The 17,155-nt window shown below is 46.8% G+C and overlaps 1 protein-coding gene across 1 annotated transcript in view; it reads right to left on the minus strand.

Moving 5' to 3' along the window:
- The window catches only part of tiam2a (TIAM Rac1 associated GEF 2a), a 48,164-nt gene extending 37,004 nt beyond the window's left edge, over positions 1–11,160 (minus strand). The window contains exons 1-5 of the mRNA XM_076108379.1: positions 8,585–11,160; positions 6,743–7,882; positions 3,095–3,554; positions 2,281–2,453; positions 1,203–1,427 (exon numbers count right to left, since the gene is read on the minus strand). Coding sequence (XP_075964494.1) covers positions 1,203–1,427; positions 2,281–2,453; positions 3,095–3,554; positions 6,743–7,876 — 1,992 coding nt within the window. The 5' untranslated portion in view covers positions 7,877–7,882; positions 8,585–11,160. The remainder of the gene's footprint in view (positions 1–1,202; positions 1,428–2,280; positions 2,454–3,094; positions 3,555–6,742; positions 7,883–8,584) is intronic.
- Positions 11,161–17,155: the final 5,995 nt, after the last annotated feature.

Consider the following 17,155-nt stretch of genomic DNA (forward strand, 5'->3'; position numbering starts at 1 on the left):
TTCTCATCTTTTCTTATTTCCCCTCTTTAACATCTGCCCCTGGCTCGCTGTAAAAAGCCCTAATGCATAATAAGTCTTTCAATCCAACTTGATCGCAGTGTGTGTGTGTGTGCGCGTGTGTACGTGAGCATGAGTGTGTGAAAGGGGGCAAAGGCGGTCTTCAAAAGAGGTCTACTGCCACTGATTTCAGCAGACACGGGTGGGGGTGGGGTACATCAAAGTAGTGCCTTGTTGGGGTTAGACAACCCCACTGAAACCATAACTCTATCATCAGCTTCGGGGCGCCTGTATCAGAGCCCTGTCCCATACCCCTCTGACCCTATCATTGACTCCAACCCCGTCTGTCTCTTTGTCTTCTCTGAGGTGGCATCCTGGCTAATTGGAAACAGATCACACAGTCAGTCGGCCTCGCAGGCAGGCAGTGACATCTCCATCTGGGACTATGGGGGTGAGCTGTTCCGCTTCTTTCTTGATTGTTCTTCATAATAACATACTCATATTTCCACTCGGTGCACTTAAACTAAACACCAAATAACAGCCCTTCCAATAAGTATCCATTTTGTATAAGCAGTCAGTGCACACCGACATGAGCAGCTGACAAAACGCAAACCCATGTGGCTACGCAGAGGCAAAGCGCAGAAGTAAGAGACACGTAACGTCAATGACCACCTCGGTCACAGGTAACGGCTGTATTTGTACACATTCCACAACAAACAGCAAGTTCTCGTAAAAGTATTTGGATTCTTGCTGAGCTATAGATTGTGGGCTTCTTATACCCGTCAGTAATCTGCTGTATGTAGGCTACAGCACAGCGCTCAGTGCTTTTGGATTCTCCCCCAGGCTGCGAGGAGGAGGAGGAGGAGGATAATGCATGTTGAGAGCCCATTACCAGGAAACATCTGGAATCTCAATCTGATGCTCAGGGAGCGGGCTGCTCCCCTGGGCCCCTCGTGATGCGTTTGGGGACTGATGCATTTAGGCCACTTCATCCACCCACAGACAAAAATAAGCACGGGCTTGTCGCCGCAGTCACAAAATGCGTGAAATTAAGTAAGGCACATCATGCGGTTGCTACACGTATCCCATGGAATAACAACTCATAGATACAGTGTAAAATAGGATAGAGGCCTCCAAAGTTCTCAGTGATGCCGGTATGAATTCCCACTAATGTCTCACTATCTGTCTCATTGTCACCACCTCACCTGGTTCTCAATAGCCTTGCGGTTCTTGGGGTCGCTGACCACCGTCAGCTGCAGCTCGGCCATCTTCTTCATCTTCCCGTCCATGTCGATCTTTTGCAGAAGGCCACGGACCTGGCTCCGCAGCAAGCGCACCGTGTCCTCCTTCCCCTGGCGCTTGGCCAGCAGCGAGGCACTGGCAGAATGAATGGCCGTCACCCAGTTCTCCAGGTCGGTCTGGTTGCTGGCCTGGAAGAGCAAGGATGGACAGGGGAGTTCAATTTGATGAAGTCGCGAGACCAATATTCCCCGTTACTAGACGCATTCACAAATGCCACGCCTGATGTGTTATTTAACCATACATCACAATAAGATCATTGGGTGGCAAGCTGGGCTTTGCTGGATCAATAACAAAAAGAAGACGTGATTAACGGTGCCTCTATGAGAAAGCACAGATTGTGAACTGTTGCTGAAATCAAACCCACATTTTCCCTTTTAATAAGCCATTTCAAGATTATCACTCTGTAAGGCGATTCACGCGGAGGAGGCACGTCAGTTGAGAAATCAATTGAACCCCCTTCAGATTGAGAATGACTCATGCTCAACAGGCCATGTGAGTGGAAACAAATGTAGGAACCACAGGCTGTCTTCATGCTATCGAGTTGATTTTCTCTCTGCTTGCCCCTGGGGCCATGTCAGCTCCACACAGAACTATTTTATCAGATGTAGGTCTGGACACCGCGACACAGTGCAGTCTGGGAAGCTTGTCATGGAGGAGGCTACACGGCTATGCCGAGACAGGGCATGAATTTGGTCGTGATATGTAGGTCAGTAAGCACAACGGGCAAATGTGCTCTCAGACCCTTTGGCTGGGAAGTTTGGGCACTTTCCTTTCAAGTCCCTCCCATGCTAAAATTGGTCATTTCACATGCTACACTCCAGGGAAGGGAAGCTAAAAGGTGTATGTCTGGTATAAATTCAACTACAACCATGCACTGCAACTGTACACTCCAAAGCTACATATTTCTGTTTGTTCTCATTTAACTCTGCTGACTGTGTTTACTGTCATCTTGCATCTATGTTTTCAACCGGCGTGCTTCACCTGAAAGAGGTAGACGTCTCCATACGAGTTGCTGAGGCAGAAAACGTTCTCCTTTTTGGGGTGCTCTGGAACGGCCTGGACGATACCGTCCTCGGCTAGGAGAGCGTAGCGAGGGGACAGCTCCTGCTCCAGAGAGCCTTTACCGTAGGTCTCGTAGAACAGCAATGTACATCCTGGAAACGGTGGAGTAGAAAGGCAGAGACACAGAGAGACAGACACAAACGTGCATGAGTAAGTGGTGCAGAAAACAAGTTCCTCTAGTCTGCAAGCATTTGTTGTTGTTTTTTTTTTACAGTCGTCACGTAATGTTTTACAGACAAAATGTCCTCGTAAAAAAACATCCAACAAGTGAAGTTCTGCAGGACCGGGGTACACAGGAAAGTTTTACATACTCCCAAAAGGCCACAAATGATAACAGTGTCCTTGCTTATTCCTTTTATATTTTTTTACTTCCAAGAGGCACTCTTCAGTATATACTTAGCAGTTTTGGAAAAGCAGCATGCGCAGCCTGAATTTTATCCATTTGGCGAGAAGCAACAGCATAATTCCCTTGAAGCTTTTAGGGTGGGATGGAATCACAATCACTCACTGTCAAGTGTAATGCCATGGTCAAGGACAGAAATGCTGTTAAGATTAAGAACAAAGAGGGACCCACCTGCTCCTAAAAACTGAATTGTGGTACTAAAACTATGATAATCTACTTACCTGTGAATTACTTTAAAACCACATGACAGCACATTCTTTGACTCAATTTCAAGGAGCATAATTGTTTCCCCCTCACTGGCACACCGCCTCCTCCCAGATTCACACTCACCTTTCAGGGTCACCCAGTACTGCTTCCACTTGCGGCGGGTCACCAGCTCCAGCTTCCTGTCCTTGTGCAGGGTGACGAGGGGTTTAAAGGAAAGCCAGCCGGCCCGTCTGACCACCCCCTGCTCCTTTTCAAACAGCAGATCCAGCTGCTCCAGGGAGCCCTCGGCCGACTCGCTGCTGCTCTCCCCCTCTTCGGTGCCCGTGGATGGGTCTCTCCTCTCGCCGCCTCCCCCTCCTCCTCCTCCCTTTCCAGTGCCAGTCTCAAGCTCCCTCATGAAGTTCTCATAGATATTCTGGCGGAGGGCGCCACTGGTCGTTTGGTGAATGGCTCCTGATGATTGGGCCCTGGAGGCTCCTGGGAACCAGAGGAGGCTAGAGACCTGAGACGGGGAGCTGGTGTCTGCAGTCAGGCCATCAACCCCGCTATCAAAGGCATCGCTCAGGTCCTTGTACTTGGACTCCTGAAGTTAAGAACAGGAAAGAGGAGCATGAGATGCTAGAGGATGATGGACAAACCATGTTGGAGAAAGATGAGTTTCATGTCAGCTAAACAAAACCCAAATAGGCTCATTGATTAGTCACCATTAGAGGTGTTGGACTGGTTTTAAGATTTCCAAACTGATGCACATCATTTTTGTTTCCACCTACATTTATGCAAAAGCGCACTATGTTCACTCCCAGAGGTGCACACCTCTGAATACGAGCTTACATTGGGACAACGATCAAACCGTGCTTCTTTCAATTAGCCCCAAGGCGCCGCAAAAGTGGAGGAGGAACTTTTGAAAAAAAATTTAAAAAATCTACTCAAACCACTCAAACCTACTTCAAAGTCTGCATTACAGTCTCTAACTATCGCTAGGGCTGAGAAAGTGGGACAAATTTCCTGTGCTGGCACCTGGGAGGTTGGAACCCTCCAGGCTCAGACAATTTCACGTCATTTGAGGCTTCCCAACTCCTCGAATAAACACTTGATGGAATTGCACTCTTTCAGGCCTAATGACAGCCTACCTACACTTGACTAGATTGCAGCATTGATTCTGCCCCTGGCAACAAAGTGGAGTGCTTCTCAAAATGCAGACACAGAGTGTGCGGCGTCATGCACATCGTCCATGTTTGTTTGTTCCTCTGCCTCACTCAGCTTTGTCCATGTCTTCTCCGTCCTTACTGATGCTATTCCTATTGTTTATACTTAGCAAACAATTAAAAGTTGCCAAATAGGAAAAAAAAAAATAGGATGGTACTTAAAGCCATTTACGAATGATTTGCTTCTATGGAAAATAACAGCAAGGTAATGCTTTATTGATTCCTACAGGTTCCTGTTTAGCTACAGGGCCGCAATGAACCCGTTGAACCCATAGTGTTCAGTTGAGGACATCCTTTGTTTAAACATTACATCCACCTGCCACCATATTTGTAAAGTACAGATGTAGGAAAATGTGTACTGAGCACTGTACTGGTCTTTTTGAGCTTTCCTTATTTCCCTTTTGTTGACACAGCCTGGATGTGTCCACCCTCTCCCAGTTCTCCTCCAGCTGCGTTTTATTACAAGCAGGTTATTGGCCTTTGGCACCAGGGTGGCGGCGTGACCTTTAAACCCACAACAGAGCCCTGGAGTTCAGGTGGAGGAGGGGTACCAGAGCTGGAGGAGCTGCTGATTTTGGTTGACTTGGCTGAAAGGAGGCACTGTGAACAGCTCTTGGCAGACATATGCCACAGAGGTTTGGCAGTGAACAAAATGGCCCCCAGAGAACCGAGGCAATTCATTAAGAAGACCAATATGAAGCACCTGAGTGACTTTAACGGGAACTTGTTGCAGGCCTCGTCAGTCACTAAGAAAAAGAACCCCAGGCGTCAATCACTGATTCTTTTCTTAATTTTGTTGGTTGAATAATCCTTAATGAAACTGAGCCAAATTGTTACAATTTAACAGCAATACCTGATGCTGGCAATGGATTTTATTTTCTTCTAGTAGTCACACCTCATTTAGAGGTTTGGAAAAACAGCTGTTAATCGGCTTCATTTCTGCATAACAAAGACCGAAGTAAATCTGTGGGTGCTAGTCCCTCTGAAACAGTCAAGCGGCAACACGCGGCCATAGATTAGCATGATGTTATGGCAAGCAGGAGATTTAGAGGCAGACATAACCCATGTAAAGTGAAAGCTGTGTAACACTTCAAATGAATACTGTCAGTCTACAGCGTATTAGTCAGGGTGGAGTGACAGCGTCAAGGCAAAGTATCTCGTATATTTCACTTAGCATTAACCGCTGTTTCAGCACAAGGAGAAGCTCACAAATTCATCCTCCAACAAAGAAGAGAATGCCGTCTGAATACAACGATTGTTCCATCTTTTGGTTTGTTGTCAGACCCAACTGACTGAACACCAATCCCTATTAGCAGATTTACTCTCAAAAGGGTCCACGGAGGGAAGCCCAGAAAGTCTGCACCACACAACAGCCAGAACAACCATAAGTCATTCATCAACATTAGAGGGGTAGGGTTCAATCTTCTGCTAGGATTTAGTTGCACTCTAACAGAGCCTCTCAAAGGCTTACAGCTATTCTCTTGGCAGTTCCCGAACAGTGTTCTTAAAACTTTTCCAAGCCGAAGCTAAACAAATTAATGCAGAAACAATCGCTTTCAAGCCTCGAAGACGGAGAGGGACATGAGTTCAGGCTCAGTTCCAATGAACGTTTCATGTCAAATTAAAGCTATTAAGAATGTAGTGTTTGTAGAATTGTGTAGAACAAAATCACATGGTTCTTGAAATCATGTGCAGGCAACATGCAGACAAAGCTGTGGGTTATTTCCAACCTCTCCTCTGACCTGTGCCTGTACATACAAGTATCATTTTACTACTAGGAAATATATATATATATATATATATATATATATATATATATATATATATATATATATACACACAATTCATGGGCGAATGACCACTAAGGCTGAAAAAACACTTAATACTCTTCAGTTAAATCAACACCCTCGCAGCCTAAATGTACGTCTGACTACAAAAAGAGATGAAAACATCAACATGCCACAAGTGCTATACATACAACAACTAATCACAAACAATCAGGATGCAATAATACTTCAAATGTACCCACCCAGATACAGTCATCATGAAACCTGCACATAAGCCTTGAACTTCTCTTCCTCTGAGGATCATCCATGTCTTGCGCATCCTTGTTCCATCGTCACAAAAACAAACAAGACCCAGCTCTGGCTGCCTTACAGATTATATTTTGTGCCGCCCCACTGTTCCCGGTCTCCGGACAGCTGGCGTTGCAGTGCTAAGGACCAGAGGACGGTGGTTGGTTCCTAGCCATGCCAAGACCACCGCTGTGGCTTGCGATCAAATAAACCTTGCCAGACAGGAAACTATCTGTGCATGCTTTCACCTATCTAACAAGCTGTAGCTCTAAGGCTAGTCGTGAGGCAACAACAGAAGACCACAATAAGAGGATGATACGTTCATCTATTGTGTGCTATGAGGGCTATAAGTCAGGGGCAACTACGAACACCACATCTATGCAACCTATTGTTTTACATACCGTGTAGATAAGAGTCATGTATGAACCCTGTGAGTGATAAAGGAGTGTAAATCAAGAAAACTAAATATATATGACCCTGGCCAAATTTACCTGTGACTTCCTCTTCTTGCGGCTGAGGCTTCCTGTCCAGTCACTGAAACGCCTCATGCGGTTTTTGATGGAGTCTTTTTTATGGAAGCCAAAATCAGGTCCGCCCTGCTCCTGGTCAGGATACTGGTCCAGATCCTCGCTCATGGTGTGGGCTTTGGGCCTGCGACAGGGCAGGGTGTATGATGAGTACTGGCAGGCCTCAGGAGATTCCTCCTCCAATGGAACATCCAGGACAGATGCAAAAGAAGCTCTGTGTGGCCTCTGGCCTTGTGGAGGCTGATGCAAGTGGGAGGACAGGTGCCTGGCAGTGGGAAAGGTGGCAGCCATTGTGGAGTCCTTATAGAGGTCTGTGATGGACACAGGGGGAGACTGTTCAGTGTCCAGCGTCCTGCTGACAGAGCAGGGTTGGTCCTGCTCGCACAGCTCTGTGCTGGGCCCCCAGGGAGAGTCATACCAAGAGCCATCAGAGCTCAGTGAGCTTCCCTTGCTGGTCCTGGCCGTGGAGGAGGTAGAGGCCGGAGGTGGGCCGCTGTGGTGGCCGTCCTGCCGACTACCACTTGAGCCAGGCAGACTGGAAGTGGAGGCAGACTCCAGGTTGGGGGAGAACTTGAGGAGTTGTACGGGACCAGAAGCCCCGTCCAGGAGGACGGGATTGCCCGAGGTGTTGGTGAACTCCACCCTGAGACTGCCGTCCTTCTTGATCACCACCCGTGGGCTGCTCTGTTCCTCTAAAGCCTCATGCTCATCAGTGTGTCCATTCAGAGTGCACCCATTAAGATCAGCCCCATATGGGTTATCTTCGTACTCATCTGACATGTGACGCTTTCGTATACCACATCCAGGCGATCGATGCCAGCGATGATCACCTGGGCTGGCCCTTGTCCCCTTTGAGACGTAGTCACAGTGCCTAGGGGAGTAAGGCAGCCTGCTTTTGGGAGGGGACAGACAGCCACGGCCAACACACCTGGCCTTGTACCCCGAGCCCAACGGGGCACTTTTCCACCACGTATGGGCCGACAGAGCATCACCTTTGGCTGAGCGGAGCTTCAGAGAGCATGGCTTCGGTCTCCCAGGGAAGACAGAGCTGGTGCCTTTGGGGCCCTGGATGCTATACTGGCTCTCTGAATTTCCCATTGCTGCCTGGAAAAAATTAAAACAGGGAAACAAAATCGTCACCGGCATTATGCTACTGGTAAATTCAGTTACTCCCAAATTAGGCAGTATAATATACATGACATGGTATGACATAATGCCAGCTCATCAGAGACATAAAATTAACTTATTACTCATAAACAATAACGACTACACTCCCATAAAAACCACACCATCCACACATAATCGTTAAATTTGCAGTGACTGTTTCCAAGATAAAACAGCAGCGGGTGGAATATCTTCCTCATGCCTTTGAAAGAGAATAGCTGTATGAAATTCTATCACATTAGGTCAATAACCTGCATAGCCTACCCCCTCCCCCCCTTCATTTTACTACATTCATCCATTCTTTCTATAGAAAAGTCAAGTTAGATGAACAGGCTGTATGTTGTCATGGTTGTTATATGAGACGGAGTCCAGGACAATGTGAAATCACTTCCAGACCGTCCACAGCACTCCGACATTAGTGATGGAGAGCCGTGACCGGACAGACACATTTCATTAGAGGGCTGATGCTACAGCAGATAGTGCTGGGACACTGTTGCTGGTTAGAGACAGTGTTGTATCGGTACCAATGCATTTGAATGGTAAAAAGAAAAATTGACAAATTGTAATATGTATACCAAAGACACATTACTATAATTACACATACTATTATTGGCAACCCAGATATGAAGGCCACAGACTCACCTGTCTGAAAAGTCTCTTCTCAGATTGGAGCTCCTATGTGCACGGTTCCCTCGGCCTCATTCCTCAGAGTAAATTCATTCCTTTGTCGTCTGGCTCATCTGAAACACAGAGAGAGAAGTTGACTTAGTGCTTAGTCTCTTTCTACAGGACTGTAATTTACCACATGTAATAAGCTCCTTGTTTGATAACAGGTGTGCCAGTTAAAGAGTCGACCTAATCCGCAGCATTTGGGAGAAGACATTGTTTGGTAGGCAGCCATACTTGCTTTTCACTGGGACAAACAAAGCCAGTGCAATACCAAAACAGCATCTGTGATCTCACTTGCTGTAATTTGAGATTTTCTGTATGTGGAAAAAAGCATTGATCTTATTGGCAGGTTTGGAACGAAATGATTCAGCCAATATCCTAGAGACGAAAATGTTTCCTCTGTATAAACTATGCAGCTCTTAAGTATCAAACAGATCCAATGAACTTCACTCCAAGCAACTTCCCAGAAGTATCACATCAACTGAGCATTGTACTACACAGCACAGCACAGCACAGTACAGTCGGGCCTCCCTGGCTCTACAGTATGACTATTTGAAAAATTCAGTCCAACCCCCAAAATCTCTCCTCAATCAGACATCCCAAACTGAACATTGGTGGCATGTTTCCACCTCACGGCAAGTAAATGACATCATCTTTGATCAGGGTTGGGAAAGTTTTTGAAAGCCGGCTACAGTTTACCCGTCTGTTTATTTTTAAACCTCTGAATCCTAGCTTACTGTTTTTTTTTTTTTTTGTTTTTTTTTTCGCTCGTCACCGCCAAATTTGTCCGAGGGGCAGGATCCAAAACCAGAAACGGCTGAGGAGCGCTCTTTGCGGAGGCACCGGGCATCTTCTGAGAAGCAGTGAGACTATGTCTTGTGTGTGTGTGTGTAATATAACCCACTTACATGCATGTAGCTCACACTCCAGGAAGGCTTTTCAAATAGTGCTAACTCTTCTAAGCCTCGCAGCACACGTACAGAATGCGTAAGGTTACAGTGTGACCCCCCCCCCTGCCAAAAGCCCTAACCTTCAGGATTAAGAGATCTGCAGCATTAAGAGTTTATCTGCTCCTGCTTGAATGCACCTTGGCTGTGAGGCCAGATTAAATAGTGTTGGCGGACTAAATGGCCGACAGTAAAAGAGTGTGTTTAATACATGAAGTTGAGAGGGAAATTCCAGGGGGACTTGAATATTTTAAATGTAAAGCATATGAGGCGCTAGATCCCGAAGTTCAAGGACAGGGCAAAGACCCAGACTAACGTTACACACACACAAAAATCAAAACATGACAAGAAGTCTCGTATTTTAAACTGTTTACAATGAAAAAGTCACACTTGAAAGCACAGTGGAAACTTAGCCGGAGACATGTAGGCCTGGTAATGAACTTGAACCATCACTCTGAGCTGATCAGAGGATTAAACACACACTTGCTTTGTTCGTCATGAGTTAAAATGGGTGAAAGCAGCACTGATACAGAGAGAAATAGTCTAGGCACCACAACCCTGATCCCACCAATCCAAGCAGCTTTCTGCCAGTAACACACTAATAATTTCCATCTTTGTAAAGCTAGTTGAACTGGGGCCAGGGTTCACGTGGATCCTAGGCAAATACAAGCCGATAGTGCTTATGGAGGCATGATCAACTGCACATGACTGGTCCAACTATTAAGCATTCGAGTCCCCTTCATTAACCTAGAAACCTGCTGGAAAACCGGCATATTTCTTACTCAATTCCCCGTTTGTCTTGCATCTAGAGGCGAGAAAGTGAAGATAAAATGGTTTTAAGTCGCTCTACATGAATGGAGCGTAACTAAACAATGCTCTCTCCGGAGTAAAGACCAAGAGAGCAGCTGCCGACAACACTGGGAGTCAGCATAAAGCTGGTTGTCGAACTTGTCAGAGTGACTGCTTTCTTTCAAAGCCCTTCTTGCAAACTTCATTCACACAGAGCAGGGATGTGGGTATGAAAGGCTTAAAGGCGTGCCAACACACAAACCTAAAGACACACACGTTTGCCTTCTGCTGCGACTTGAACTGCAGTATTGTGCGACGGTTTTGGGAGAACAACAAGACAAGTCTTCCTTTTAGCTGCAAACCGTTGCGCCCGGTCTGAACTCTCCCTCCCTCTTCCCCTTCAGACCTCTGTTCTCGTCAATAGGCTTCCTACAAGCCATCTGCTCAGGGGCCAAGGGACCACTGCCACCCTGACGCTCCTCGACACACCCCATGACCTGGCATTCTTCTCAGGGTGCCCCCCTTGATGACTCCCACGTAAGCTCCGTGTTTAGTCTGGCACCGTGTGCGTCTCAGGACTGCAGCTCGGGCGAACTGTGAGGACCGGGCCACACCTCGACGCGGTATAAACAGTTGGTACATGAAGGCATTGTGTTTATGGAGAAAACTGCCGTTTTCCTACACGGAGACCACCGTGCATTTGGTGAACAGTAGCTACAACTTCCGTCAAAGTCGGAAAGAACTAGGTGTGCAATTCTGACCCTCGTGTCCTTGAATTTAAACTTGGAGGAATTTAAGCTGGAGGAAGAAACTATTGACACAGCAGTGTGAAACACAGGGTGAGTCCCCAGACAACTTGACCTCACAGTAGTATCATGATGCTGTTAGTGCAGTTTTTTGAACCTTGGAGATACAGAAATCCTGCAGGACTTTTTTTTAATGACTTACCAAAAGAAGTGCGGTTGTGCAATAACGCTGAATATGGGTTAATCATGTGCTTCCTAAATCAACAATGCACATAAATAAAAAGGAAAATAATCTCATACAGACCAACAAAGGTTTCATGTTTTTGAATTATGACGCCGTGAACTAGGAACATATGAGGTCATTTGTTATTGGAAGTGACTGTTAACACGATCACACTGCCTTCCTCCTGTCAAATCACTGCCCATGGGACTTGTCTCTTATCACTTTCCTCCTGGCGCCGTGACAACAGAGCTCTTAAAGGAGCAGTGTGCTTAAAGCTCCACTCGTTTTAGACACAGCTTAAATTCACACTTACACAAAAACAACCACACAAGTTGTCTCAGGACAAAAACAACGACAACAACAGGAAGTGAAGAAGAGAGGATAGTGTCTCCTGCTGAGTTTTTGTCATATGAAGCAGATTTTAAGTATCCTGCGGTTGCTTGCTTGTGAGGAGCAATGTCAATCGATGAATCACTCGCTGAAAGCCCATATTACCGTGTGGTGGATTCAGCCAAAGCCACCAAACATCCATTAAAGTGCTTGTTAAGTGTCTTTCGGACTTTTTCATTATACATTTAGAAGCTCTGCGCCTGGCTCCCGACCAAAAATGACATGGCAGCCTTCTGAAAGATTTATACACGTATGCCACTGCCATTCCAGAGTGATGCCAAGAAAATAAAAAATACGACGGGATACCACTAAGCGGGTATCCAGCATCTTCAGTATGAGACACAAAGTGTGGACAAGGTGGTAAGTTTGTCAAACTCTCTTGTAAAGTCCCGAGTCATGCATACGATACTCACTGAAGTGATAAAGTCTGAGATTGTGAAGAGTCTGTTGTGTCATCATGTACAAGGCTACATGTGGCAGGCTTACAGAGCACGGCAGAGATAACCACTGAAACACAAACTATCTAACAGACACAGGTGGAAACTAAACAGCACTCGCAAATGCAAACACGCGGAGTAACCCACACCTGTGGATCTGGACAATAGGAAACACAATAGCAACCTCTTCACCTCAGCCTCCTCTTAATCCAGTTAATAGGGAAAACAAAAGGGAGCGAGAGATAAAACACAGAGCCTATAACATCCCTTACCTCTGTGGCCCAGGCTTTCATCTAAAGGCTCTTTGAACAACTTGCAAAGAAGAAATCTGGTGTTCTCTGATCTCAAAGTGGATTCTCCCAGCGAAAGCTCGTTGTGTCTTAAAGCAAAACACACGCACCGCCTCTGACTCACACACACAAACACACATACACACACACACACACACACACACACTCCCAGACACACTGGAGGACACGTGGAAACTTCCTCCCGGCTTGGAAGCAGCAGCGAATCACAGCCCTCCCGAGAGTAACCCTGGGTAACGGAGCGCCGAGAGGAAAAGCAGGAGAGCTGGGAGGAAAAAGTGAAAAGTTCTCAACAGAAGAGCTCTCTCAGGAAGAGAAGGATGTTTTATAGCTCTCATCCATTTAGAGTCACCACTGCAGAAAGGCTCCACTACTCCGCCGTGTTGTTTTTCCTCTATCCTGCTTTTCCGTTGGCTAGGAGGAGGATGCGGGGCTCGTTACAGCCACGGCGGTTTTCCATAGCAGTTTGAGGCGATTGGGCCAGACAAGCTGGCGTATAATGGCTGCAGCGCTGCCTGGGGAGGCACTGGGGAGGGCGCAATGACTGGAGCTCTTGTCTGACCCTAAATACCACAATGACCCAAGGGCCAGCTACTGGGGAGGCAGCAATTGAGTGCGTGTGCATGAGTGAGTGTGAGGCAGAGAATAAGAAAAAAAAAGTCCAGGGAGCGAAGGCGTGGTGCGAAAAAGAGGGAATTACACACGCGAGACAGCAATATGGCTACGCTGTGTGGAGGGTTCTAGGGGCCAGAGTGGCCAAATGCGCATCTCCTTTTCGAGGAGCGAATTAAAATGCAAGAAAGTGAGTCTAAACCTTCTCTGGAATTAGAATTTCTGAAATGCACACAAAGTGTTGTCTTAAGTCTTACGCCAGATCCCAGCGGAGACGAACTTGAGACCGCCGTTGCTCTAAAAAAAACACACACACGTGCGCACGTGCCTCCATTTGTCTACGGTTCACATAACTGTGGTCAAACAGTCAAACTGGACCCATTCAGGAAGCCACACCAGAACACAACACGGACCACGAGTGCGAGGCTGCTTCCAAAGCCGCTCCCAACTCTCTCGTGGGGCCCGGCGTTTATTCCAGAGGCTCTGAGCATTATTGCCGTTCAGGGACATCACTCCAACAAATTGAAAACACGAGAGCCTAGGTAACTGGAACGCTCAATCGGGTTCTTCTTAAGAAATTCATCTCGGCCTGAACAGCTATTCAAAGTCACGACCACGCCACGCTCGTATGAGCAGCTGTGGCGTAGTCCGCCATCGGCCTGCTGCTTGACATAGAGACGTCGGCTCCAGGGCACAATGTTAGCAGCGAATTATATTATAATATTCACCGGGACGAAAAACAACATTGTTATCAATACAATAGTCCTTGTGGCCTAGTCTGAGCTGCTCTCAAAGCCCTTTGTCCGGCTATAAATGGAGGCTGCTAAAAGGTGGGTCGACAACAAGCTCGGAGAGACTGAGAGGCATGAAAAGAGAAAAAGAAAAGAGAAGGCAGGGCGGCCCTGTGATGCATATTCATACGGAGCAGATGTCGAGTCTAATTCCACAAGGCAAAGTGATCTGACCGCTAATTAAGATCGATTAAGGCCCCAACAAGCTCTCCAGAGCCAAATCAAATCCCTCTATATCCAAGCTACGGGCAACCGACTCATGCACGCACCTCAACGAAATTTCTTCAACTGCCGAACTAATGCCGAAGCCGAAGGCCGCATTACACTCCATGATGATGAGGTAATTACCGAGATTGTCATTTTCTGCCCGTGTGTGTACCTCACAACCAAGAAGGCACAGGAAATAAAAAGAAGAGGCGTATCCAACAGGCTTTCACGTGGAGGAAATCGGGAGCACAGGTTTCAAAGAGCTTATCAGCAGAGCTTTGCTTTGTTGCTTTGGGATAAAGCTTTCAAAATCCTCACCGATACCGAGGTCTAAGATGACTCCTGATGGCCCAATAATGGCAGCGTGACAAAAAGCTGCACAGAAATCCTCTCCTAAAACTTGCTACCAGCATTAAACAAACATTAAGTCATGAAGCATCTTCCATAATGGCTAATAGACTGAGAGAGGTAGACCCCGAACCTTCCTTGTAAATTACTCTCTTTAACAGTCCTTGTAAATGACTCTCTTTATGTAAAATGCATAAACTATGTCACATTTAATCTCAGACAGATTACTTGCAATAGTACATCTCTGATGAAAAACTCACACTGGTCGCGTGATGCTAATGGGGCTGACGAATGGTGTGGAGATAGATTCGGGGAGAGAGTCGGAGGGAGAAATATGAGTTTTCAGTAAGCATGCTAATATTTCTCCTAAGCAGCCTGATGGAGCCACTCTCACAGCTGGAGGCCGTTTATGGTTTGACGCCATTGATTATCCTGCTCATTGGGCACACTGCGGCAATTTGTGAACGAAACGTCCATTGGGAGGGAATTAATTGATCTTAATTGCTCAGAGAGTAGCAGTCCGCCTCACCCAGACGCATTGGATTTGAATATCTAGAGTCTAGGAATGCAGTGGAAATTATAACGCGGTGGTCGGGGGGGGATCGGGGGTGTAGACTGATGGAATTCAATCACGATGGAATGCTTTAAGTCAGGGTGAAAGGTCAAGTCTTTTGGGGGTTGACCTCCACCCTCAAACTTACTCCGTCACTTTAACAAGTCAACTACAAAGTTAACTTACAAGATGAGATAATATTTTCATAAACTTAACTTCTTTGCATATAAAGAATATAAACATCCTTCATATGAAACTCCCCCACATTAAAAAGTTTACTTTATACAAAAGTTTTTTTTTTTTTTTAAAGGCACTCCTGCATCTTAATGTGAAAACAATCAGGGGAAGTAAAATATGTGTTTCTTGTGTTCCGTCCATCAGAGGTTATCCCTCCCACTATCCATCTCCTATTCCTCCTTCCCCGCCCCCTCATCCCTCCGTCCCTTACAGTGACATCTCTTTTGTCACAGAAAGTCTGACACTCTCAACTTTAAATTAACCAGGATGCGTCGACACGTGCAGGCTCTCTGCTCACAAAAGAGGGGTGATGTGTGCCTGCCCTGTGTGTGTGTGTGTGTGTGTGTGTGTGAGAGAGGATAACACCAGAGGGTTTGTCCTCCGGCCGACAGTGGTAGTGTAGAAATGGATGGGAAATGGTGTGTAAACTTCTTCTGATGCTTTGTTTAAGGGAGACACTGACTCAGAACATCCTCAAGGGGGTGTTAGTAACCATATGCTGCTTACTAGTGTGTGTGTGTGTGTGTGTATTGTATGTCCGCACACTTTTACATCTGCATGTTTTGAGTGGCAAAGGAAGGAAGAGGTGAACAGCTCCCACAAAAAGATGGAGTGTGTGTGTGCGTGATTGAGATCCGGCAAACAGCTGGAAGACTGCAGGTGCAAATCAGCTTTTCCATCAGCTTCTCTGCCAATTAAGCAGCTTAATGGACAAAAGAAGGTCATTTTGGGGGTTAAATCGGTGAAGGAAGGAGGCACAGACGCACACAGCATGCACTTGGAACATGATCCAGAGCTACAGTATCTCTGGCTTTCAGGCTGACTATTATTCACATCATTTCAGCTGGATTGATTTTCTGGTGCAATCATTATGCACGCACGCACACACACGCGCACGCGCACGCGCGCACGCGCACACGCACACGCACACGCACACGCACACACACACACACACCATCTGTGCAGCAGCGGATCATCTCAGCTAAGTTTATTTCAATGTCATTTGTCATATATTCCTATCAAAGCAGAGCTAACGCAGAGCCCCCGTGTTCAAGCAGTAGCTCTACAAAGAAAGAAATGCCTGGAGTGATTGTAAAAGTAATAGAATGAGTGACAGGCGGTGCATGAGAAACATGTGGATCCAGAGTCTTTAGCAGCCACAGGGTCAGATAAGAGACCCACAGGCTCCTGGAAAAACAAGCACACACCCAGCCCTGCCCTGGAAGACGGGGCAAAGCACGACAGCTTCCTCGCACAAAAGGGGAAGGAGAGATACCTAATTATCTCCCCGCCGATAAGAGATAGGGAGACAAAAGTGCGTGTGAGGCGGAGAACAGAGAAAGAGGACAACGATTGGTCCGATTAGTCGTTAACCTTCAGGAAGGTCTGTTTGAATCCCAGGCGTCATCAATAAAAACAAAACCTTTTTCTCCTCCTCAACTTTTTGTCAGCGTACGCTGCGGCATTGTATATTTTGCGCATACGAGTGCAAAACCCCTGCACAATACACCTGCATTAAACCCATTCGCAAACTGTATTATCTCCCCTGGAATTGACTGTGGCTGTCCTTTGTGCGCTGCAGGATAATCTGTCACACACGCCGCGGTGTGAGCGCTAGTGATTAATACGATCAGCCCCGCGACTCACTCACTCATTACCATCGCAATAGCGGCCGTAGTGTACCGCGGCAGTCGTGCGAGACACACTCCGGGCTCCCCGAGGTGATCCATCAGACATCGTTGACCATTGCGGTGCTACATCGGTCACGTGGAGTCAGCTGATAAGAGGTCACGCGGAATCGCCAGAGGTTTGGGGGGAAACAATGAGGTGCTGGGGATTCGGGAGCAGGTAGAAGACGTGTGCATGGGCAGTAATCGATGGTCTCACACAGAAGGCAGACGTCACACGTACGCATTCGAAAACCTCAAAAACCATGAACGCCTATAACACGCAGCA

The sequence above is a fragment of the Anarhichas minor genome, unplaced genomic scaffold (genome assembly GCF_050575085.1).
Source record: "Anarhichas minor isolate MPS153535 unplaced genomic scaffold, ASM5057508v1 ptg000040l, whole genome shotgun sequence".
In the NCBI taxonomy this organism is placed as follows: domain Eukaryota; kingdom Metazoa; phylum Chordata; class Actinopteri; order Perciformes; family Anarhichadidae; genus Anarhichas; species Anarhichas minor.